This window comes from Buteo buteo, chromosome 21, assembly GCF_964188355.1.
Source record: "Buteo buteo chromosome 21, bButBut1.hap1.1, whole genome shotgun sequence".
In the NCBI taxonomy this organism is placed as follows: domain Eukaryota; kingdom Metazoa; phylum Chordata; class Aves; order Accipitriformes; family Accipitridae; genus Buteo; species Buteo buteo.
The window spans coordinates 17,365,265-17,389,677 of NC_134191.1; the positions used below are offsets into that span (position 1 = coordinate 17,365,265).

The window sequence follows — 24,413 nt, forward strand, 5'->3', positions numbered from 1 at the left end:
ATGTCTTCAGAGTTCCTAAATTTAAACCAAGGCCTATGCGATTCTCATCAGGCTCTTCCATATCCCAATTTTGTTGTCCATATCACTTCAAAGTGTATTACTGAAATTAAAAGATTGGGTAACTGGTTCTACAAAAAGAAAATAAAGTAGTTGGCCTACCTAATTATTTTAAAGTAGAATATAAATTGGAGCCTAGCAAATGGCAGTTGCAGCAATTAACCTTTGTATAGTTCTCTCTAATATGAACTCTGTACTTTGCTACTGTCAATTTTGGTCGTTTGGCTCTGTTTTTTCCTCCTTTCTGGCATATAGCCTATTTCCAGCCTAGTTTTTCTTCTGAGTTTTTTATTAAAAGGATTTTTGAGAAGGCAACTGATGTGGCAGTTTAAGAAAACAGTTAAGCTAAGGGAATGGTGTCTGCTTTTATTTCTTCTAATAAACCGGTTAGTTTATGGAAGAAAGTTTTATCTTACCTTTCTAAGAGTTTCACATGTTACTTAGCTGCAATTTGCCAAGTGAGTGTGGATGGATACTCTGTAACTACAGGTGCCTGCCTTTGTTACTGAAACCCAGTCTTCACACTCTTGAAGATGAAGGTCTAGTTTTTCTCATGTAAATGGTACACATCACTAGTGTCTTCTGAGATTAGATGATGAGAGCACTAGTTCACTGGATGCAACAGTTTACGTTTAAAACAGATTTTAAAATATGTTAGTATTTTTAAATCATGTAATACGGCTTCCAGGACAAACTACCACTGGAGAGAACACTGAAATACAGGGAGAGTGCAGTGCAGGAATACCAGGTTTCATGAGCAAGATGTGAAGTATTTGATTTTTTTTTTCTTTTCTTTTTTTTCTTTCAGATTGTGACTTGTAGTGTTGCTCGAGCTTTCTGGAACAAATACAAAATATTTAGCTTGCTTAGTTAAGTCTGTAGCTATAATGTCATAGTGTTCAGAACTGCTAGAGAAAATGTATTTCCTGATTGCTGAAGTCAATCTTTCATGCAAAAGTCTCTGTATTTGTCAAATTTTTAAACGCATAGTATAGAAATAGTAATTATTTCTTGAAAGGAAGTCACACAGGGTCAATCTGTTACTATTTCTCCTGACTGTGTAGAGGATCAAGGTTACTGCTAAGAGGCACTGGATGCAGTGACATTCTTTTACTGCCAGGACCAGGCTTGAGGTGGAAACCCTCTCACCTAGCTTTACCCAACAGCGTTTGAAGGGTGGAAAAGCGTGAGGGAGAGCCCTTTCCCCTCAGCCCGGCGGGTTCCAGCCCCCCGCCCTCAGGGCCGCCCCCACTTACCGCGCACGGCTCTGAGGGGCCGCCGCCGCCGCGCCGCCCCCTCACCGCCTGCCCGGCGGGGGAGGGAAATGGCGGCAACAGCGCCTGCGCGCGGCCAGGGGCGGGCGCCCAGAGCCGCCTGCTGGCGCCGGCAGGGGGAGCCGGCGGCTCCGCCAGACCAGGCCGCGCCGCGCCGCCCGGTCCGGGCCCGCCCCGCCCCGCCCCTCCTGCGGGCGGCCGCGGCGGTGTGCGCGGCCGGGTCCGGCGCAGGCGGCAGGCGGGGCGGCTGCCCCTTCCCTCTCTTTCTCCGCCCCCACCACACGGCCCGGCTGAGGCGCGCTGCCTGCAGCCCTCGCGGAGCGCCGCCGTCCCTGCCCAGCCCCAGGTGCCACCGCCGCTCGAGCCCCGCTGTCGCCGCGGCCCTCCCCATTCGCCCCTATGGAGGATTACCACAAGCCCGACCAGCAGACCCTGCAGGCCCTCAAGGACACGGCCAACCGGCTCCGCATCAGCTCCATCAAAGCCACGACCGCGGCCGGCTCCGGGTGAGTGAGGCGGGCGGGCTGCGCCTCAGACCGGCCCCGCGGTGCCCGCCCCGCCGGCCAGCATCCCCACCCGCATCGAGGGTCGTGCGTCCGCTCAGCGGCGAGGCCGAGGCGCGGTGCCGCGGGGAGGGGCTGCGCCGGGCTCCCTCAGCCCGTTACCCGCTGCCTGGGGACACACCGGTGACGGTAGAGCCGCCCCCCCCCCCCGCCCCGCTCTCTGTTTTCTGCCCGTTGTGCAGCGTACCGAGCGGGCGGGGATGCTGGGGGCCCATCCGTGCCTCCTGGGCGGGAGGGCTGAGGCGGCCCCGGGGCGGGACGTGCGCTGCGCGGGGATAGGGAGACCGAGCGCGGGGGGGGGGGTGGGGGGGGGAGCGATGATACCGCGGGGGTCGCGGGCAAATCCCCTTTACCCGCCCCGACATCCCTCCCCCACCCCCCGGCACGTCGAGGGTGTTGGCGAAGCTGCTGGATGTGGAGGTGCTACATCTGGAAATGGCGGCCGTGGCGAGGAGCGCGGGTGAGGTGCGGGGCTCCCGCGGCCGAAGGTGGCCCGGCCCAGCCCCGGGGGCAGCAGCCGCCCCGCTGCGGGCCACGTCGGTCGCCGGGTCCGGCGGGTGTTGTGACTGCGGAGAGAGGCCGGGAATGCTAAGTTGATGCAGGACTGAAAACCAAAGAATTTGTGCCTGAGGCACAAGCGGTTTCTTTTTCATTTCGTGCCCGTCAGTTGGAACTAATTCTGCACAGAATTTCAAGTGGGCCCAAGTGGGATTATCTGTGAAATGCCCGCGGTCTCAAATGGGCAGTTTATTCAGGCCTCTGGACAGGATTTAGCGTAGGCTCTGATGTGTGCAGATTCCAGGGTTATCCTTTCTTTGATCATGCTTTACCTATGGAAAAAAATCTCTGCAAACAATCCGCTTTTGCTCGTGTAAAATTAAAGCTACTTTTTCTGCTTGAATAATACATTGAGTGCTTCCATATAGAATGCTAGCTTTCCCCCCCCCCTTTTTCTTTTTTCTTCTTTTTTTTAATATATCCCATCTTGTTGCAGTTTCCTCCTTTGGACCTCTTTGAAACTGGCTGTAGCATTTAAAAAAAAAAAAAAAAACAAAACCCCAAAATCTGAAGGAATCCTTTGGATGTTGAGGTTTCTGTGGAGAAAGGTGGTGTTTAAAGTATTTTAAAGCTGCTTCTTTGGATTGCCTTACACATTCCATCCTGTGTCTGGCATGGGCTACCTCACATGGCTCTTTCTCAAAGCATACAGAAACTGAACTTTACTCGTTCCTTTTGCATAGAGCAAATGAAAACGCTGCTTTGGTTCTTGCTGTAAAATGGAGTGTTGGGACACAAGGAACCTCTCAGCTAGCCGCAGGAGTGGGTTTTTACAAAGCTGTAGCTTGTTTGGTCCAGTTTGGAGAGAGAAGTACAGGATACCCAACAATTGCTCTTTTAATTCTTGATTTGTTTTAAAGCTACAATGTGCAGGCAGTATTATACAAGCCTGTGTGAAATCATAGGTAAGAAAAATTGTGCTAAATCTACTTAGTAGAGCTTGGGCTTCAGTCTTGAGCTTCTAGTGTGTATTTTAAGCAGGCCACAGAGATGTATGGTATCAGTTGTCTTATCTACAGATAAAATGATTCCTCTGTTTTGTCTGATGTGCTGTTTAAGAATAAGGGTCTTGCTACAGCCTTTGCTTCTCTTCTGTGGTCCGTAAGATTCAATAGTAAAACTATTCTCCCCATACTGATGAAGCAACAGTAAAAGTAATTTTACTTTTTATTCCTGGTTCGTGTATGTTACAACATTGAGTACTTCTTGCACAAAGGCATTTCATTGATCACTCTATCTTATTCTAGCACTAGGGTTGTGTAGGGTCAGAAATTTTTACACGACCTGGTTGTGGTTTTCCAAAACCTGAATGAGATAGTAAGCTTTGCTTAAATTGCTGGTATAAACTAAGAGTGTAGAAAGATGTTTGAATGCAACAGAAGTTTACAGTTAATTAAGAAAATTGTCATGCTTGCATTGACTTTAAGGAAATTTGCGTTTGTTAAAGGTGTAGTTTGTAAAACTGAAGGAAATACTTGCAATAAAAGCACTTCAAACAAAACAGGACCTGCCTACTTCTTTGAAGGAAGTAATTTCTGTAAACTGTGGCATATATTGTAGCACAAGTGGTAGATCTGACCCACCAGTTCTTGCAATCTTTACTTGTACTAACTTTTGTTAAAGGAAGTACAGCCTTTGTCTGGACAAGAGCTAAAACATAAGATAGTCTGATCCTGAAGGTGCCCAAACGTATCACTTTGAGTACTTTACCAGCCATAGTGGAAGAATTCAGTGAACTGGAAAAAAGTTTTGTGCTTAAAATGCCTTAGTTGGGGAAAAAATTTGATTGTTAGTTGTAAAGATTGAATATACTTGCTTTTGGGCATGGAAGAAGTTTTTCTTTTAGATAAGTAGTGCAGACATTTTCATCAAAACTGGTAGAGTCTCTTTTGTAGCTGATGATAAATTTCTGCAGTTTTGAAACAGTGCCTGGCTTCCTAGAATTAGATGGTTACATTCTAAAAAGTGGAAGTTGCAAGAGTCTCTTTAAGAGGCAGTTAAGTTTCATAACATGTGGTATGATCACTTGTTGCAGATTATTTTCTCCTTCAATTTTTTAGCTTTTGTCTTTCACTCAGTATTCCATTTTAACATTCCACCACTATTCTTTTTAGTTGAAATGTGTAGATGTGTGTAGATGGAGCTAATATAAATTGATGCAAGTAATAAAAAAAAACCTGCAAAACTATGCTGGAGTAATTATTTTACTCTTAATTTCTGTGGATCCAGGATTTTAGTGTTCTAATGTACTTTAGTTTGGTTTCCTACTAAAGTTAAGGCAGTTCTTCAGCAGAAGCTACCTGGCAGACAAGTATGTTAATTGGACCACCACCACAAAGTTCTAGGTTGTTTATCAATCAGGAACAAAATGTGGATGATTGTGTGAGAATAGTGGCGATGACTTGCTGTGGGCTTTTTTCTCCCCTTGTACAAGTAATCCAAATACACTTTGCTAGGCTTAACAAGGAATTCTTTTAACAGAACTTATTAGAAAAGTACGAGCTAATAAGAAGACCAGTAGCTGTAGTTAAGATGGCTGTATTTAAATAAATTGTGTAGTTGATTTCTAGAATGATTTCTGGTATCTGATATGTAGTTAAATTTGGGGTAATTTCTGTTAGTAGGAAGTCATTTAATTAACCTGTAGTTTTAACAAGTTGTTTTTGGTTTATTTTTTTTCCCAATTTTCAGGTAACTTATTAAATTTTTCTACCTTTTTTTTTTTTTTTTTTTATTTCCACATGCTACCATTTTAGGTTGTTTAAAACTTTTTTTACCAAGACCAGGAGTTCATAGAAGTATGGTTAAGTATAAAGTTAATGAAATTAAAGGAATGAAAGCTTTAAACAAGCATGTAAGGCTTATTGATTAACTCAAATACATAAATATTTACTAATATGTTTGAACCATGGTTTAAAGCTAATTCTTTTGGTTCCCTGTGTGCGAGTACTTACTAAGGGATGGACACTAACCGTAATTCATATTTTGCTAGTGTTTTGCATGTTTTTATTCTTATTACAGCACTGTTGGGGATGTTGGGAGGGAAGGTTTACTACTACCAGAAGAGAATATTTGGATTAAAGTTCTAGTGAAAGTGTTGTCTAATCCTAACATGCATGGTAAATGTACATGCGGGAAACGAAATGTGACACTTTCATAGTAAGTTTGTCCTGTTTTACAAGTAGGGTCAAATATTTTAAGAGTGTTGTGTTAAAGATGAAAAATAAACATTGGTAGAAGAGAAAGTGAGATGTGACTGCAAATTATTTTCAAAGCTGGTGCAGATTTCTGCAGCCATAGCCTTACTGTTCATTATTCACTTTCCTGTACTTCAGTAGCAACCACTGATGTCAAGAATGATCCTGTTTACACCAGTAAAATCTGAAAAATGCTAATTTCTGCACTAAATAAAGGTTTTTCAAGAGCCTCCTTGCCCCTTTTAAGCTTTATTGCAAGTGAAAAGCAAAGGCTGATACACTCAAGTGGTCAAGTAGTGCCATCTCTTCAAGATGCATAAGAATACAGTGATCGTTATTTAAATTACAGTAATATAGATAAATAAAAGTAATTGTATACCCTTCTATTACACTTCAAATGAAATATACCTTGTGTTGAAATAACTTAATATTTGCCACTTGGGAATAACCCCTTTTATGTAACTTTATGTTCACTTATTGGTACTATATGGCATAGTTGCTTCTGAAATGGGCCTGTGTGTTTCTAAAGCAAGTTATAGTTGAAGTATTAATTTGTGCTGCTGTTGAAAATTGTTGCCAAAGTTGTCCCAGATAGTTCAATGGGAGAGACTATCCCAGATACTTACAAATGTTTGATAAACCAACTAGTTCAGTATTTCAAACTGATATAGATGTAAATGTAGAAAATGTTGGTTCCTCTCTTAGCCAGAGATTAAGCAAATTGGTATTTTACAATGTGTGTCTAGGTGTTTACTGGAGACAGTAAATTTCTGTGTCCCTTTTCAGTAGAAGATGAAATACAGGAATTGTATTATTTAATGCTCTCTAGAAATTCTAGTTCTATCAGCTCTGACATTGTAAAATAAAATGGTACCTATGTTACACAGTTCTAAATGTTCCAGAACTTTCTGCAAAAGTTAATCTTGTGTTACCAATCCCTGCCTGTGCAACTGGGCCTGAACAAGTCATGATTCCATGCTTTTAATTCCTTCTCTCAGTGAGTGGCTAAAGTACTGTGGAAAGCTGTCTTTGTTTTCTCTGCATCAGTGTGAATTTCTGCTGTCAGATAAATTAGTAGAGTATGATTTCAGGCACAGGGTCATACTGCTTCCTGTGCTTCACAGTCACCGATTAGGGTGGTGTTCCTTGTCATGAAGAAGAACAGAGAGCTCTAGAAGATATGTCCTTGAGCTGTCACCAGGGTCTGTCTTTTAACATCCACTTCAACTAGATAAGAAGGCTTCCTTTGTCTCAGAGTACTACTAATTGGCATTGGGGTAATGGTAGATGGGATGGGTTATCAAAAACACTTAAGACTGTGTATTTTAATGCTGAGGAGTAGGAGACTGGTTAAATGATATTTTAAAGATATGGTCCTGAGCAAACAATAATGAGAAGTGGTAATCTTGGGTCTGTCTTGACTTGTAGCCACCCTACATCATGTTGCAGTGCAGCAGAGATTATGTCTGTGCTGTTTTTCCATACCATGAGATACAAAGTGCAAGATCCCAGAAACGCCAGCAACGACCGGTTTGTTCTTTCAAAGGTAAAATAACTGTTATGCTATCCTCTTGCAGTCTGCTAGTGAAGAGCTGTCTGTCTATAAATTAAATTGACTTGTCTTCCTTGACTTGTGCGTACTTATGCTTGCATCTACACAGAAATTGGTTGGAAATATTTAAGAGCTTGGAATTTGTCTACTTCAGAAAGACGAATAAAAGCTGGTTGAGTTAAGGTGTAGCGTAACTCAAAAATAATTAAAAAGTGTCTGTATAGTGTGTCTTGATAAGTCTTCACTATGTGAAGTTGTTCTAATATTAAATAATAGATGTTACTATATTGTCTATAGAATCTGTCAAGAAATATTAACATCTGTTTTATTTTGGCATAACCAATTTTCTAATGAGTAAGTCGCAGTTAGCTTTTGTGCTCTACTTGTTAAATGCAGCTGTGCTGTTATGCCTGTAGTCACGTCACAATGTGCACTAATTACTGTCAGCTTTTCAGGGAGCATTATATGAAACAGTTATGGTAGGTTAGTGGGTAGTTTGCATTCCTGCTGTGCCAGTATGATGTTAAAGTCAATACTACTTCTGAAGCCACTGTGGTTCAGAAAACACATAAAACCACAATGTGGACTAGCCACTAGTGTTTCTCTCCCCTTTTGCATTGTGCCCTTGCAAATCACAAGGGACATTTTGATCATATGCCATAAAGGCAGCTGAGGGGCCTTCAGAAAACATAATGATGTAAAAACTGGCAGATGAAGTATTCCAGTGAGGCAAGTTCCATCTTTGAGTCAGAGTTCCTCACATGGTGTCTTACAATAGGGCTGCATAGCTGATGGTGTATATCCCTGCATTGGATGTAACAACTGTTGCCACTTCTGATTGCCATTCTGAAATAAGTAATTGGATGAGAAGCAAGCAGCTAATGCTGAGGTGGCAAACAATAAGAGAGAGTCGCTTCTTCACATTTGCTTTACCTCTGTCTAATTAATCAGGGTTTCTGCCCAGAGCTGGTAAATGGCTTCAAGCTTTTGCATGCTTTTTTGACTCCTAATGACACCATGGGTTGAAGATGACTACTACTTTGCAGTTGTCCAGTTGGACCTGGCTGCAAGGATCTGAGTGTATAAAGCTTAAAATTTTGCCTGTCAGTCACTGCATCTTACTTTGAATTCATATGTATTGAAGAAGTTCTAATGGGACAATACTTGCTCATGCATCTGCTTACTGGTTTAGTTAACAGTGCTCTGTTCTTAAAACTGGTACCTAAGCAAATTGAATCAAGGTTTTTTATTTGGATACCAAAACTACTTTTCTGAATTGGACCTGCATGGCTGAGAGAGGCCTTCTCACTCTCCCATGTTGATTTTCTTGAGGACATCCTAAATAGCCCTCGAGAGTGCTGCATTCTTTCTGTCTTAACTGTAGTCAGCTATCTGGCATGCTCTAAGCAGGGGCATGGGGGACTGGAAAAAAGCATCAGTGTGAATGTTGTGTGTAAAATTGTTTTATAATTCGATGCTTTCTTAGTGGATGTACAAACCTGCTGCCAGGGTTTGTCAGCTTTGTAGAATTTTGCTTTGATACTAGGATATTGTGGAACCTGTGCTTTGTTTAAAATTTATGTTTCTCTCTAGGGTCATGCAGCACCAATTTTATATTCTGTTTGGGCAGAGGCTGGCTTTCTACAAGAAGCAGAATTACTGAACTTGAGGAAAATTGATTCTGTCTTAGAAGGACACCCAGTACCAGTGAGTGCTCATAACCTTTGATATAAGATGGTGTTTTCTGTAAAACAAGAAGTGCATGTATTTTGCAGCAATTCTTGGTTACCAGCTACAGAACAAGAAAGATAAAGACTTATAAGAAAGATGATGATATTTATGGCTTCACAACTGAATCAGTGTCTGTGTTTGAATGAACATGTAAAAACGAGCTTTATTGTTGTAGTAAAGTTCCCCTACAGTCCTGTTTGTCAATATTTTCCATTTTAAAAAAGTTTATATAAAGTTCCAGCGTGGCTTTTCTCATCCTTCAAGAAGCTTTAAGCTATTTCAAGAGTTTATATCCAGTTTGGTCACTTCATCGGTCTTTCCATTCCCAGCCAGTTGTTTCAATTGATTTTTTACACAAAACCATCAATTCTTAACTGTTGCCATCCAAGGCATAGCTGAGAAATTGCTGGGCCATAGGTAGCATTCCCTCTCAGAGAGGCTAGTTAGCTTGTGACACTGATCATCAAGGTATATGCATTGCAGGGAAAGAAGGGGAACAGGCAAGATTTGGAGGGAATTGCTCTGTATTGTTATGGCCAAGAAGCTGAATTTTGATGTATGTTGATCCATCTTCTAGCACTGGAATCTAGTTCCTCTGTTTCTTAACTGTAAAATAATTGTTGTCTTTTTATTCTCAGAGACAAGCATTCACTGATGTGGCTACTGGATCCCTTGGTCAGGGTCTTGGTGCTGCATGTGGAATGGCATACACTGGCAAATTCTTTGACAGAGCCAGGTAATTCCATCTTCATATTTCATGATTATAGGCACTCAATGGGAATATTTTGTGAAAAGAAATTATATTCTTATCTCAATTGGGGAAATAAAAACCCCTCCTTTATTCTATTCTCCATTCCCAAATCTAATTTCAAATTCAGGTTTTAAATGATAGATTACTAGCCTGATAATTACAAAGCCATTGCCAGTGAAACTATCAAGAATTTAAAGATTAGCAAGAATTGGTGCATATGTGTGTTCCTTTTGTAACCTGACAGCATTGCAAGGTGATGTTCCTGAACAGAGAAGACATAAGTTGTTGGAGCAGGCTCTAACTTCCAGAGAGTAACTGATAGCCGTTTTGAGACTGGTATGTGTCCCTTTAGAAGGAAGACGCAAACTAGAGATGCATCTGTTCAAAGTCAGATGACAAATAATGGAGAACATGTATCTAGATAAGGAACTGTTATGGTCAATAATAGCACCACTGAATCATAAAGTAGGGCTTCAAAATATTATCAGAAATGCACTCGACTCCATAGAGACAAAAATGTCTGCTTCTGCCATTTGTTTTGTGCACAAGAAAAGTAGATGTCTAAAGGCAAATCTGTATGAGGAGGAAAATAGCCTGATGTAGTTGATATATTTTATGTGACAGTTCTAGTACATTCGAGCATAGGCTGCCCAGTTAATGTGTCCTACACTTCACTAGCTTGAAATCATTTCTGTGAAAGATGACTTGCTGATTTTAATTGAGTTTAGCAGATGCTACGTGTGGAAAAAATCTAACTAGTGCTTACATGACACAAGAAAAAGGTGGTCTTGCATGGAGTACTGGGGAGCAGCTTATGTAGGAGTTCAGATTTAGCCAAAGGCAGGTGGGATTCAGATCAAAAGTCTGTTATAGCTTAATGTCTAGTAAAAAAAAAAATAATCGCTAACAGCTATCTTGATTATTTTGTTTTAAGATTATATATTCGAAGGCTAATTTACTATTCTTTTTTAAATTTAATAGGTAATAACCATTTATAAAGCTTTGTCATCCAAAAAAAGAGTGATAATAAAAGAAAAATACAGTGGCTGAATTCTGTAGAGATCAGACAGTACTCCTGCTAACTGAGTTTTACCTAAATAAAAAGCTTCAGTGTTGGGAAATAGTCTACAAAGTCATATCATGTTGGTTATCTTTTTCCTGATTCTGAATTTGGTTATGCAACATGCTTTAATCTGTAGTTTAGTTCATCCCCAATTTATAGGTTCCTGAAGTTAAATTATTGGTCGTCCTTCCAGAGAGTATATGGTAGGAATGAGGAAGCAGACAGTAACCTTTCGTGCATTGTTAGTGATCTTGCTGAGTCACAGTGACAGGATTTAATGGGCTTGTTCATTCAAGCCTTGCAAAAGCTTAAGACCTGATTTTTTTGAGACCAAGGTTTGAAAAGGAGTACAGTATTTCTCATCTTATTTTTTTCATGTGTAACAGCTTGAAAGTATTTTAATTTAATTTGTCTAAGGTTATCTGAGGTGAATGCATTGAGCAATGGGAGTTACATTAGGGATAGACAAAGCAGCAAATTCTCACTATGAATTGTTAGAGGGGTTTTGCTTTTGATTTAATTGTGCTAATTTTTTTTTTTTTAATTTCTTCTTCTAGCTATCGAGTGTATTGTCTGCTTGGAGATGGAGAGTTATCTGAAGGGTCTGTTTGGGAGGCAATGGCCTTTGCTGGGTTTTACAAGCTTGATAATCTCGTTGCTATATTTGATGTTAACCGTCTTGGACAAAGTGACCCTGCCCCTCTGCAGCATCATGTTGAAATTTACCAGAAACGCTGTGAAGCCTTTGGGTATGTGATTGGAAGAAGTTCAGTATAGCCTCCAATTTGAAACTGTATGTTTTATTTGCATTTCAGAGTTTTTCAAATGAGCTTTCAGCTCTAAAGGATACCATCACCAAGAAAGATGGTCTTTCATAATGCCTGATATTGGTTGTTGTTATTAGTACAGCAGGAATATTAAAAGTGGCAGAATTTTTAGTTTATAGGGAAAAAAAAAAGGTCTTCTTACTCAGATAAATTTGTTAGAGTATCTTAAAGCAGTTTTTGTCACACTAAATATAGATGTTATAATTGTTTGTGTGACCAAATATACTGTCATAGCAAGTAGATCAGAAAAAAGGGCGTGGAAACCATTACTCTTAAGAGAATTCTTTGTGTATTGGCTTTCATTTAGTTTAGAAATTAATATTTCTGTGTAGATGCAAAAATCTGTGATAAACTGTCAGATACAATAGCAACCATGCAAATTATGGTGGAGCATTAAACTTTCATTGTCAGTTTTTTAATTGATTTCTAGATGTTTGATTTGCTCTTGTGATTAAAAATGGCTGTTATGTCTGAAGAAATGTAGGATAACTTAGTTATCTGTGGGCTGTGAATTTTACTAGTAGCTGTTAATCCCTCTGTGACTCATTTTGCATTGTAAAAAAGGGACTATGATATTTTGTGATCTGAAATTAATGCTAGTTCATGTTTCTGGCATACTTTGGGTCTCTTAAAAAGACACTGCATTAGAATGAAGTTAGTATTCATTATTGTTATTGCTAACTACCAAAGAGTGTCACATGATAAAACCCTTTAGAAACAGTTGATCTGTTTGTGTTCTTAGCTGGCATGCTATCATTGTTGATGGACACAGTGTGGAGGAACTTTGCAAAGCCTTTGGCCAGGCCAAACATCAGCCAACGGCTATCATTGCAAAGACTTTTAAAGGCAAAGGCATATCAGGTAATAAAACATTTATTGCTTTGCATGTATGTGTGTATATAATAATATGTACATAGTGCTGCAATAAAGATGCAATCATTAAAAAATACAGAAGTTTAATGTCATACGTTAGAAAAAGATTGGTGTCCTGTCAGCTTTTTTACTTGATCATACTACCATACAAGCTGAAAACTCAGAGTTTTACCCTATTGTTTTTTTTCTTTGTTGCCTTTTCTTGTGGAGGACATTAGATTGACACTTCATTGGAAGCAGGCAAAGATGTGGCTGTCAGTTCTTGACATTACCCAGCCAGGCGCACTTCCATGTTGACTGGACTTTTGCAGATCCCCAGTTGCAGAGCAGGATTTCCTCTGCTGTCAGCTGTACTTGAGTTGTTATTCTTTAAAAAGTCTTTTCTAGTCTGGAAGATGGCTGGGGGCAGAAGGGAACATTGGACTGTATGACTTGGTCTTGAAAATTGCCCTAGCAAAAGAGGGCACCCTTCTTGGCTTGCTATTGATCCCTAGACTCACAGAGACTACTCTGAGAAGGGAGTAACTTTGTCACAGAAGCTCTCTTCTCCCTGTGTTGCAGGTAACTGGGTGTGCTTATTACCAGCCAGGCAGTATAAATGCATAGAAAATGAGGAGGGATGCTGCATTTACAGTTTTGACAAAGCTGCATGAGACATGGTACATAAGCTACCTGGTCATACTAAGGTTATTTCATATGATCTGATATGTAATTCATTGAGATACAGGATACAGTAGTCCATAGAAATGATTTCATAGGTTAGCAGCTGTTGGAGTTTTGGAGTTCGTGGTGCCTCTAAGGTCCTTTTGTAGTTTTCATGTGGTATGAAACTTACCTAAATGTCATTGTCTAGGGGACAGATGTGTATGTACACATTTGAGCAATAAAATGCAGAAAGTCTTTCAAACTCTTTATACTTCTCAACAGTATTAGTGCTAAGAAAATACTTTTGGTTCTTGCAGGTGAGAAGTGTGCTAGCTATTGTATCCACAGAATGGAGTGAATGCATATCCAGTGTGCCAGGGGTTGCCATGATTCTGTTCAGCTACAGCTTTTAGCAGCACTCTGTAAATTTGTCTTCCTGACCAGATAAATGTTAATAACAGGAGTCAATATCTTCATTCCTTTCCACTGAGTAAGGAAGCAAAATTCATTATTCTTAGTGACTTACTCAGTGAAAAGCAGCATATCACCCAGAGAGGTAATTTTGCTGTTAGTGCCAGGTGCCCAAAGATAAGAGTCATCAGAATCTATTAAAATAAAGCTGTAAAACGTCAGGTCTTGTTTGAATTAGACAGCTTGGTTAACTGTTGTTTGAAACTTAGCTGAGTTTGTTTATTTAGGCCTAACTGTTGAAATTTCATGTTAATTGTTCATACTGATTTGCTGTTTACTTCTTGCCACACTTATGGACCAGGTCTTTTAGGTGCCAATTTAAAAACAATTTCAGTATTTGCTGGAAAAAATTCAGTACAATTGGGTATATGCTGGAGTTTCATCAGTGGTTTGGAATATATGGAATTTGACTATTTCTCTTATGTATTTAAACATGTCTGTCTTAATGTAACTGAATACTATTGTAGTTGTTTACAGTATCAATAATAAGGAAGTTCTTCCTTGGAAGACTATACTAGACTGTCATACTCCACTGCACTTTTATCTGGGTAAAATCTGCAGCTAAAAACTTAAATAGTTTTTATATTTTTCTTATTTGTAATGTGGTTTTTAAATACACAGGTGTTGAAGATAAGGAAAGCTGGCATGGAAAGCCCCTTCCAAAAAACATGGCTGAACAAGTCATTCAGGAAATAGATGACAAAATCCAAAATAAGAAAAAGCTTTCTCCAGCCCTCCCGGAAGAAGATGCACCTGTAGTAAATATTAGAAATATTAAGATGCCATCACCACCAACTTACAAAGTGGGAGAAAAGGTACTCCCCTCCTTTGTCACTGTTTGTCAGATATCTTTGAAGTGTGAGACTGCTTAATGGATGGCAGGAGGTTTTGTGTTATCCCTTGCCACGATTTCAACTACCCACCTCTACTCTCCTATTTTGAGTATCCTGCAAAACACCTACCTCTGTGGTGTGACACAGACATTCAACTCAGTGGGTATTGAAAGTATATATTAAAATATCAAGACTCAAATCACTCTTCTTCATTTTGTGATCACTATCAATTATCCAAACTATTTTATGTGTATTTAAAATTAAAGATACTCCATGAGGTTCAGTGAATTTCCATGATTGGAAACCAAAGTTTTCAAAATTTCCTACCTGGATTGCTAGGGAGTTGCTGATTTCAGCACAGATGTGTGTCCTGATGCTTCACTGTATTTTTCCTTTTTTATTTACTCTTCTGTGTGTCAGTGTTCTCATATGTACTTTTGGTACTGCTAACATTTAAAATGTTTCTGGTTTTGTTTGGGGGTTTTTTTTTAGTTGTATGTGCATGCACTCTTGAAAAAACAAGAAAATGGGGAAAAAAAAACCTTCTAGAAACAGAGAATTATAACAGTACTGCTATATTTTTCTTTTCCTAGTGGGCTACTCGCAAAGCTTATGGTGTTGCACTTGCAAAACTGGGCCATGCTAATGATCGAGTGATTGCTTTGGATGGAGACACAAAGAACTCCACCTTCTCAGAGCTTTTTAAGAAAGAACATCCGAATCGCTACATTGAATGCTACATTGCTGAACAGAACATGGTAACTGGTCTCTTGGTTGTATGAAATACTGATACTACACAGCAGGATCTGAGACCATTCAGTCTGAGTCTTCAGAGAGTGGGGTTTTAATACTTGTTTTTCATATGTGTATTCATGGATATTTAATTTGACTTGTTCACTTCTTAGGGAAAAACTAGGCTATGGCAAAAGCTTACAAATATAATTCAACAGGAGTGCTTCTAATCATTGTTTCCTAAATCCACCTCCTTTTTTCTTTTTATTTTTGTGGTCATATTGTCTGTGTTTCAGCAGAACACAAGGACATGGCAACGTGTAAACAACAGTAATACTTTCCACAGTGTGATTAGTAGAGATTTAACTCTGAAAAGACTTTTTAGGTGGTTTTTTTTCTTCACAAGAAATGGAATGTCACAATGTGACAATGAGTTCTACACTAGACTGGGGTATAAAGATGGGGACAGAGAAACAGTTAATAAATTTAGCCTGAGGACACTTGTACAGAAAGGACTAAAATAATTCGATAACTCATCTGTTTGAGTCTTTGGTTGCCACCTGTATGGGTTCACTGAAGCAAATGAAATTAAAGACACAAATTCAGGCAGAAATTTGTTGTTGTCTTTAATGATTTATAACTAAAGAACCCATGGGCTGTCTCTTGTAAATTTTACACCAGGGCAGTTTCGTGAGCTTGAGTCAGGCATTTTGGATTTACATCAGCTTAGGAGAAATTTGCCACAAAGAGCAGAACAATTTCTGTATAAAATAAATGTATGGGGTAAAGGTAGCAGTAAACAATTTAAGGACCTTGTTCTAATTTTCATCTTGCTGAAGAAGGGCCCTTTTAGTAAATACCAGTCCAAATAACACAGGTAAATCCATTCCCATTTAGTATGATAATTTTTGTCTGATGGAGATAGTAAAACCATGTCCTTTGGACTGAAAGTGTAAGCCTTTGATCCAGGAAAAGAAAGAGGGGGATAAGTCTTAAAACTCTGTGAATGGCTGCTTGGAGCAGATAAAGAAAAGAAGCTGCCAATAAGGATCAACAACAGCTAGCAGTTGAGGCAAGGAGCAGATGAGATGCTGGAGGATAGATACTGGGTGAGTGAGTTGCCTCCTTTTCTTTTTGGAAAGGCCAACAATTAGGAGCAGGACTGGACAGAGATCTTTTTTTTTATCTGCATTGAAAGCTTTTTATTAAAGTTTTGCAGTAGGAAGTCCCACAGATGATCTCTTGGAAACAACTGACAAATGAGGAATTCACTGTTCTTGTACAATCTCCCTCTTTTCAGGTGAGCATTGCAGTTGGTTGTGCCACTCGTGACAGAACTGTTGCTTTTGCCAGCACCTTTGCTACCTTCTTCACACGGGCGTTTGACCAGATCCGTATGGCTGCCATCTCCGAGAGTAACATCAATCTCTGTGGGTCACACTGCGGTGTTTCTATTGGTAAGGGTAGCCTTGACTTATTTGTCAGCAGTTTCTATCCCTTTAGTGATAAGTGTCTGGCAGTCAAACTGATAATGCTTTGTGGAGACAATCAGTAATATAGCTGTGATGGTATAACAGTGGCACTGTTTATAGGAAGAAGTCATATTTGCAGTTTTATCAGACACGTATTTGAAAAGAATGAGAAAGATTTTAAGCCTTCATCAGCTTGTCTGCTTTTTTTCTCTTTTATCAGTTTGGCCTTATTAAATAGGACTTTTCCCTTCTACTCTACAAGCATAGAGTGATATAAAGGGATTGGATTGAAAGTGAGGAACTTAGGTTCCTTTCCATCTCTGCAGTTGACGTCCTCTGTGATAAGGATAGTCGTGTGCTTACTGTAGCTTTGTTTCCCAGTCCCTAAAATGAGAAACTAATGATACTTATTCTTGCACAGATGCTCTTGTCCACCAATCTAGAAAACACTTTATAAGGAATAAATACTATTGTTTTATTATGCCTTTGAAGGTCACTGATTTGAAATAATTGCTTCAACTTACCTCAGCATTTCTTACTACTAGAGCAGTTAATGTGTTGATTAAAAAAACAGAAACCTCAAAGTACTAATTAAACTGTGAAGCTGTTATGTAATTCTATTCTATCATAGAATCATAGACTAGTTTGGGTTGGAAGGGACCTTTAAAGGTCATCTAGTCCAACCCCCCCTGCAATGAGCAGGGACATCTTCAACTAGATCAGGTTGCTCAGACCCCTGTCCAACCTGACCTTGAATGTTTCCAGGTATGGGGCATCTACCACCTGTCTGGGCAACCTGTTCCAGTGTTTCACCATCCTCATTGTAAAAAATGTCATGTTTATATCTAGTCTAAGTCTACCCCCTTTCAGTTTAAAACCATTACCCTTGTCCTGTCACAACAGGCTCTACTAAAACGTTTGTCCCCATCTTTCTTAAAAGCCCCCTTTAAGTACTAGAAGGCCACAATAAGGTTGCCCTGAAGCCTACGCTTCTCCAGGGTGAATAACACCAACTCTTTCAGCCTGTTCTCATAGGAGCGGTGTTTCATGCCTCTGACCATTTTTGTGGCCTTCCTCTGGACCACTCCAACAGGTCCATGTCTTTCCTGTGCTGAGGGCTCCAGAGCTGAATGCAGTACTCCAGGTGGGGTCTCACCAGAGCAGAGTAAAGGGGCAAGAATCACCTCCCTTGACCTGCTGGCCACAGTTCTTTTGATGCAGCCCAGAATACAGTTGGCCTTCTGGGCTGCGAGTGCACACTGTTAGCTCATGTCCAGCTTTTCATCCACCAGTACTCCGAAATCTTTCTCCACATGGTTGCTCTCTATCCCTTCACCCCCCAGCCTGTATTGATAGCACAGGTTGCTCCAACCCATGTGCAGGACCTTGCACTTGGCCTTGTTAAACGTCATGAGGTTCACATGGGCTGTCTGGATGGCATCCCGTCCCTCAGCTGTGTCAACCGCACCACTCAGCTTGGTGTCATCTGCGAACTTGCTGAGGGTGCACTTGATCCCACTGTCTGTGTCACTGAAGATATTAAACAGTACTGGTCCCAATATGGACCCCTGAGGGACACCACTTGTCACAAATCTCCATCTGGACATTGAGCCGTTGACCACTACCCTCTGGATGTGACCATCCAACCAATTCCTCATCCACCAAACAGTCCACTGATCAAATCCATATCTCTCCAATTTGGAGAGAAGGATGTTGTGGGGCACCGTGTGAAAGGCCTTACAGAAGTCCAGATAGATGACTTCCATAGCTCTTCCCTTGTCCACTGATGTAGTTTACTCTATCATAGCAGGCCACTAGGTTGGTCAGGCAGGACTTGTCCTTGGTGAAGCTATGCTGGCTGTCTCAGTTCACCTGCCTGTCCTCCATGTGCCGTAGCATAGCTTCTAGGAGGATCTGTTCCATGATCTTCCCAGGCACAGAGGTAAGGTTGACAGGTTGGTAGTTCCTAGGGTCCTCCTTTCTACCCTGTTTAAAAATGGGTGTAGTGTTTCCCTTTTTCCACTCACCAGGGACTTCACCTGACTGCCATGACTTTTCAAATATTATGGAGAGTGGCTTGGCAACTACATCAGCCAATTCCCTCAGGGCTCTGCCATGCATCTTGTCAGGTCCCATAGATTGATGTATGTTCATGTTTCTCAGGTGGTCACAAAGCTGATCTTCTCTTACAGTGGGAGGGACTTTGCTCCCCCAGTCCCCATCTTGTGCTCCATCCACTCGAGAGGGGTGGAAAAGAGATTGCCAGTGAAGACTGAGGCAAAAAAGTTGTTGAGTACCTCAGCCTTCTCCTTGTCTGTTGTTACCGGTTTGCCAGTCTTGCTCACTGAGGGAGTATGCTTTCTTTGACCTTCCTTTTCTGGCTGACATATCTGTACAAGCCCTTCTTATTATTCTTTGCATCCTTTGCTAAGTTCAGCTCTGTTCTGCTCCCTCGTCCCTGGCAGGTTCCCGGAGGTCCTGTTGGCTAACTCCTCGAAGAGCTGAAATTTTGCTTTCCTAAAATTCAGGGTATTGACTTTGCTCTTCATCTGACCCTTATCCCTCAGGACTGCAAACTTCACCAGTGCATGATCATTGCAGCCCAGGCTGTCTCCAGTCTTGACATCACTGATTAGCTCACTTGTGTTGGTGACCAACAGGTCCAGTATTGCATCCCCTCTGGTAGCACTGTCTATTACCTGGCTTAAGAATTTATCCTCGACGCATTCCAGGAGTCTCCTGGATTGCCGACAGCTCACCGTGCTACTTTTCCAGCAGATGTCGGGGTGGTTGAAGTCCCCCAGCAGGACAAGAGCCTACAAGAGTGATGCCTCCTGTAGCTAGAGTAAGAAGGCTTTGTCAATAGGCTCTTCTTGATCGGGCAGCCTGTACTAGACACCAACCACAAGGTTCCCTTTGTTGCCTTGGTCTCTGGTTCTTACCCATAAACTTTCATCCTGCTCCTGGCTATTCTTCAGAGACAGCTCTTCACACTATTCATTTCTTGATGTAGAGGACAACACTTCCGCCCCTCCTTCCTCGCCTGTCCCTTCTTAACAGCCTGTAGCCATTGATAGCTGCAATCCAGTCATGGGATTTGTCCCACCAAGTTTCAGTAATGGCAACTAGGTTGTAGCTTTCTACCAGCATGGTGGCTTCCAGCTCCTCCTGTTTGTTGCCCATGCTGCTTGCATTGGTGTAGAGGCACTTCAGCTGGGCTGTCAGCCATGTCACCTTCTTAGAGGAACACCCTTTAACTCCTTGAGGTATTTCACTGCTGTTTCCCTTTTGGCTCCTGTTACCTCCAGAGCCCCTGGCTCCTCTCTGTAAGACTTAAAGTGTGCTGCAGTGTAGCCAGCACATCTCAGAGCAACAGGCTGAAGGTCCTCACTAGCATTACCTTCTCTGGTCTTTGCTTCACAAAATAACTGTTTGATAAATGTCGGATCATATTGGGTTTTGAATTTGGTTTGAGGGAGAGAAGGGAGTTTTGTGGGTTTTTTAAATGAAATGCATAGACATCACCCATGAAAACAGGAGCAGACTTGCATACCAAGAAGGAAAATGCCAGTAGACATTCATGCTTGAAAAACCTCTAGGTATTTATAAGGGAAAAGAAAGAGAGGGAGAGCTCACAGGGGTAGTAAATTAAGGCTCTCTGCATCCATCAACTTTTCAGTTGATTTAATAGTTTTGGCTAACAGTATGGTTTGGAGGAGGGTTTGGTTTTTTTGTTTAAAGCAAAATAGTAAGTTTGACCTGTAATATTGGTAAAGATTTAAAGATGCTTCATAAACGTGTATAGTCTCATCCAGAACCACAAACTTAACTTGCAGCAGTATAGAGTATGCTTTAGTAGTGGAGACTGAGTATATCAGATTATGGCTTGTATATGTCATTAAGGGAGGGATTCTATTACAATCCTCTTTTCTTTTTAAAATCAGTCCTCTCACCTCATTGCAGTGTAGTTCAATCCAGTTTAAGTCTTTTAGCAAGCAGCAAAGGGTGTTGGTGTAAAAGCCAATTAGCTTTGGTCTTTGCTCATTTAAGAAGATAAAACTCCTTTGGGCTACCTCAATTGTCTCCTAGAACCACACTTCCAAGTTTCAATTTTCAGCACTTGAAATGTTCTGCTGGGAGCTGTGATTGTGAAGTGCATATTTAGATTTATAAATTTGTTTGAGTTACAAATCTGATTCAGGCCTAACTCTTGATTTTCAAAAAAGAATTTGAACCCAAAGTTTTCCAACTGAGTTGTAAAAGAAAGTAATTCAGAGAAATCCTTTAGCAGGTAGAAAATTCAATTTTAAATGGAAGGGTATGAATTAGGTGTACTTCCTATTAGAACTTTGGGCCTGCATGAAATTCAGAATCCTAACTGGATCTGTGGTGAAAATTGAAGTTTTATGTATGCAGTTCTAGGTAGACCTGGGCTTCTGCTGCATTGAAATTTGGACCTGTTAAATTTATGAGAAATAACTATAACAGTGACCTTCCGAACTTGTACTAAGTTCACTCCTAGACCAATAGTTGCTGATGGACCAAAGCATCTAATGAAATACATTTAATATGTTTTCAAGGTTGTAAGAGAATAATGGAAAATTTGTATTTTCCAAACTGAACATATAGGGAAAGAAATCATAGTATACATGTGTCAAAAATAGAAATATCAGTTGTTTCAACAACAATTTTTATATTCTAGACATTTGATACTGTTCGTATTAAGCACTCACATTTTTTTATTAAGCTATAAGTGAAGGTTTTGCAGGTGTAATTTAAAATTACTCTCTTGATCTGCGTTACTCTAAAACCACGTAAATCAGGATTTTCGTAAAGATGCACTTGGGGCTGAACTCAACTTAGTGCTAGTCTGTAAATTACTAGTATGAGCTGTGAATGCTGGTATTTTTGGCACCATGTTAGCAAAAGTAGGACAAGCATGAGTACTCTCTTTAACTTGGGTAAGATTCTGATTCAGGTACCTGTTAATTTTGTTCATAATTTCACTTTTCTTCTATGTATACACTGTGTGGGTGCATTTTATGCCCACTGAGATCCCACTCGTTCAGTCAGAGTGCATACAGATTTAGAAACTATGATGTTGAGAATTTTTTTTTCAAGTCATGACTGAAAGCCGAGACACTCTCTTTTCATGGTTCGTGGTTACTTTATTAGTAATGTATAGTGGCAGAGTTCAATGATTGATTTCTTTAACATGTTTAAAGTTCTTCAGAGTTTTGTGCTGCTCTTATGAAAATACCCTCCTCCTTCCTCGTGAACTCGTCCTTCTTGAGTAACAGGTAGTGGGTGCATGTGGGAAGGCTTATTGCCCTGCTTCTCCTCTGCAGGCTGTGACATGACTGGATTCAGAATTCTTTGCATGGTTAGTTTGGAACAGGGCCATTCCCAAAGCACCGTTACATAAGGTCAATGGGGGCGGGGGGGTGTGTTGTGGTGGTTGTTTCTTTAATTATGGAAAATCATGGCACATGTTCTGGCTAACAATTCTTTTTTATAGATCTGTAGTTTATACCATAAGGCACTTGAGTTGTTAAATTAACAGCATGGATGCCCTATTGCTCTTTAAAAGACTTTTTATAGTATTGAAAAAATACATACCCTTCATTTAATCTTGAGGTGAGCCTAAGAATTTGAGAGTAGTTGTACGAAGTGCACACTCCATTTCTGATGGAACACATGCAATTCTCCTTTCACATTTCCAGCAGTTTAAATCTAGAGGAACACTATAGAAAAGTGTAAATTTTGCTCGTACAGCCTCAGTACATGTAAATCTGAAGATGCTCAGATATCTTGTGACCCTTTTTCTGTATCTGTACCCTTCCTGCTTTGGTTGTCTTCCTTTTGTGTTGTTTTATTGTTATACTTTATTTTCTATTTTTTCTTTTTAACCCCAGTTCTCTTTCTTTTTAGTCTCTTTCTATCTGTATTTACTGTTTAGATGGTTCCAAGTTTAAGGAGAAGATGATTCTTTTCTCAAGCAGGTAGACTTGCATGTCCTGTGTGTGCCTGATTTTATACTGTTTTTTTCTGGTTTACATTGAACCTCACTGCTATATTGAGTGATTGTCAAAAATGTGCATTTACTCTTTTGTAACCCTGGTTTAATTCTTTTAGGTGAGGATGGGCCATCTCAGATGGGACTGGAGGATCTGTGCATGTTCCGGGCTGTTCCCAATGCCACTGTGTTTTACCCTAGCGATGCTGTAGCCACTGAAAAAGCAGTGGAAATAGCTGCCAACACCAAGGTTTGCATCGTGGTATTTCTGAGCCAGAAAATAATTTTTTTTTTTTTTTTTACTACTTTTGTTACTTCTGGCATGTTTCTTGCATGTCTCTACCCACATAAATTCTTTCAAAGATTCCAGCGTGGCAGTGGGATGTTTTCTTTGCATGGAAAGGTTGCAGACATTCTGTCCAGACTAGTGCAGAATGAACAGTCTGGAATGCTGTGGGCCAGATTTGGGGAGATGTAAATGATTACACAGCAATTGCAGTTTGGGTCTAAACTGGCTCAGAAATAAGGGCAAGTGTAACTCTTGCTGGTCTTTAGCAAACTTACAGAAAGTACACTCCTAGTATGATATCTCTGGGGTCAAAATTGAAGCTGGATATGGAAAGATAAATTTATCTTGAGGATTTTGATCATCAAGTGCCTGTACGTGAAAGCTCAGGAGTCAGGTCCTCAATTAGTCTAAGACAGTCTACACCTTTGGGAGATACTGAGAGCCAGTGCTTACACTAGTTGACAGTCTCACTGGTCATCTTTTGCTCCTCTGTTGCCAATGATGGATTACAGTTAAATTGGACTGTGGCTGAAGACGACTAAGACTTCCCACGTGGCTGTGACAGAGTTTCTGATCTCTCTTATCTTCAGCTAATTTGACATAGTAATGGTCAAATGTCATTGGTAGGATTGGGTTGGATCATCTCCTTGATTGGTGGTACTTTAGGCTGCCATAAGAGTTTACCTTGAGAAAGGAGCAAATAATCTGAAATATTTCAATCTTGCTAGTACAGCTTTTAAGTGAAGGAGTGTGGAAGCTTGGTGTGTACAAATGCGATGTAGTTTGTGAAAAAAAGATGGCGGGAGGGGAAGGAGTGTGAGATAATATGAGAGAGATTAGATAAGTACTGGTTTGTTACTTCTTTTGGAAGGGCATCTGAACATTAACTGATGGAAAGCATTTTTCTTTGCTTTCAGCTGAGCATTTCTTCTATTCCTTTAAAGTTACTAGTGTAAAATTTGCACGTGTGGCAAAGTTATAAGATTCTGATTAACTCAAGTAGGACTTTCCATTTCCACAAGGGAAGAAAAGAGAAATAAAGATCTTGAAATCAGAAAGAAAATTGTGAGTTATCAGCGTGCTCTGAGAAGAGGTTAACTGTATTGTGATGTCTGAAACAACCAGCTATTGAAAAAGGACTAATGGGGGTGGGGGGAGTTTACTCAGTAGAACCAGAAATAACATAGAAGGGTGAAAACCAGACAAACAGAAAAAGTCATTTTGCTGTATTTTTTTATAGGGTTTACAAACTAGAATGTCAACACCTTTCTGGTTTTGTAACGTATAACATGTTTACTTCGGAAACAGGGCATTTGTTTCATAAGAACCAGTCGTCCTGAAAATCCTGTCATTTACAACAACAATGAGGACTTCCATATTGGACAGGCAAAGGTAAATATTGCCCAGATAAACAGAATCTGAAAAAATATGCGAAGTCCCTCTTGTAAAAGCCCTTTTCCCTCTAAAGCATTCCAATGCTAAAGATTTGATCTTTTTAATAAAATCTCC

General features: G+C 40.4%; 1 protein-coding gene across 2 annotated transcripts in view; it reads left to right on the forward strand.

The window, feature by feature from the left end:
• Positions 1–1,521: 1,521 nt before the first annotated feature.
• TKT (transketolase) overlaps positions 1,522–24,413 on the forward strand; it is a 28,574-nt gene continuing 5,682 nt past the window's right edge. The window contains exons 1-12 of one of the 2 annotated variants that reach the window (XM_075052641.1): positions 1,738–1,837; positions 5,209–5,250; positions 7,078–7,195; positions 8,795–8,908; positions 9,571–9,668; positions 11,304–11,495; positions 12,316–12,434; positions 14,184–14,377; positions 14,989–15,153; positions 16,428–16,584; positions 22,735–22,865; positions 24,213–24,296. In XM_075052641.1, coding sequence (XP_074908742.1) covers positions 7,112–7,195; positions 8,795–8,908; positions 9,571–9,668; positions 11,304–11,495; positions 12,316–12,434; positions 14,184–14,377; positions 14,989–15,153; positions 16,428–16,584; positions 22,735–22,865; positions 24,213–24,296 — 1,338 coding nt within the window. In that variant the 5' untranslated portion in view covers positions 1,738–1,837; positions 5,209–5,250; positions 7,078–7,111. Of the gene's footprint in view, positions 1,838–5,208; positions 5,251–7,077; positions 7,196–8,794; positions 8,909–9,570; positions 9,669–11,303; positions 11,496–12,315; positions 12,435–14,183; positions 14,378–14,988; positions 15,154–16,427; positions 16,585–22,734; positions 22,866–24,212; positions 24,297–24,413 lie in introns of both variants that reach the window. The other variant, XM_075052640.1, reaches the window with a different exon arrangement.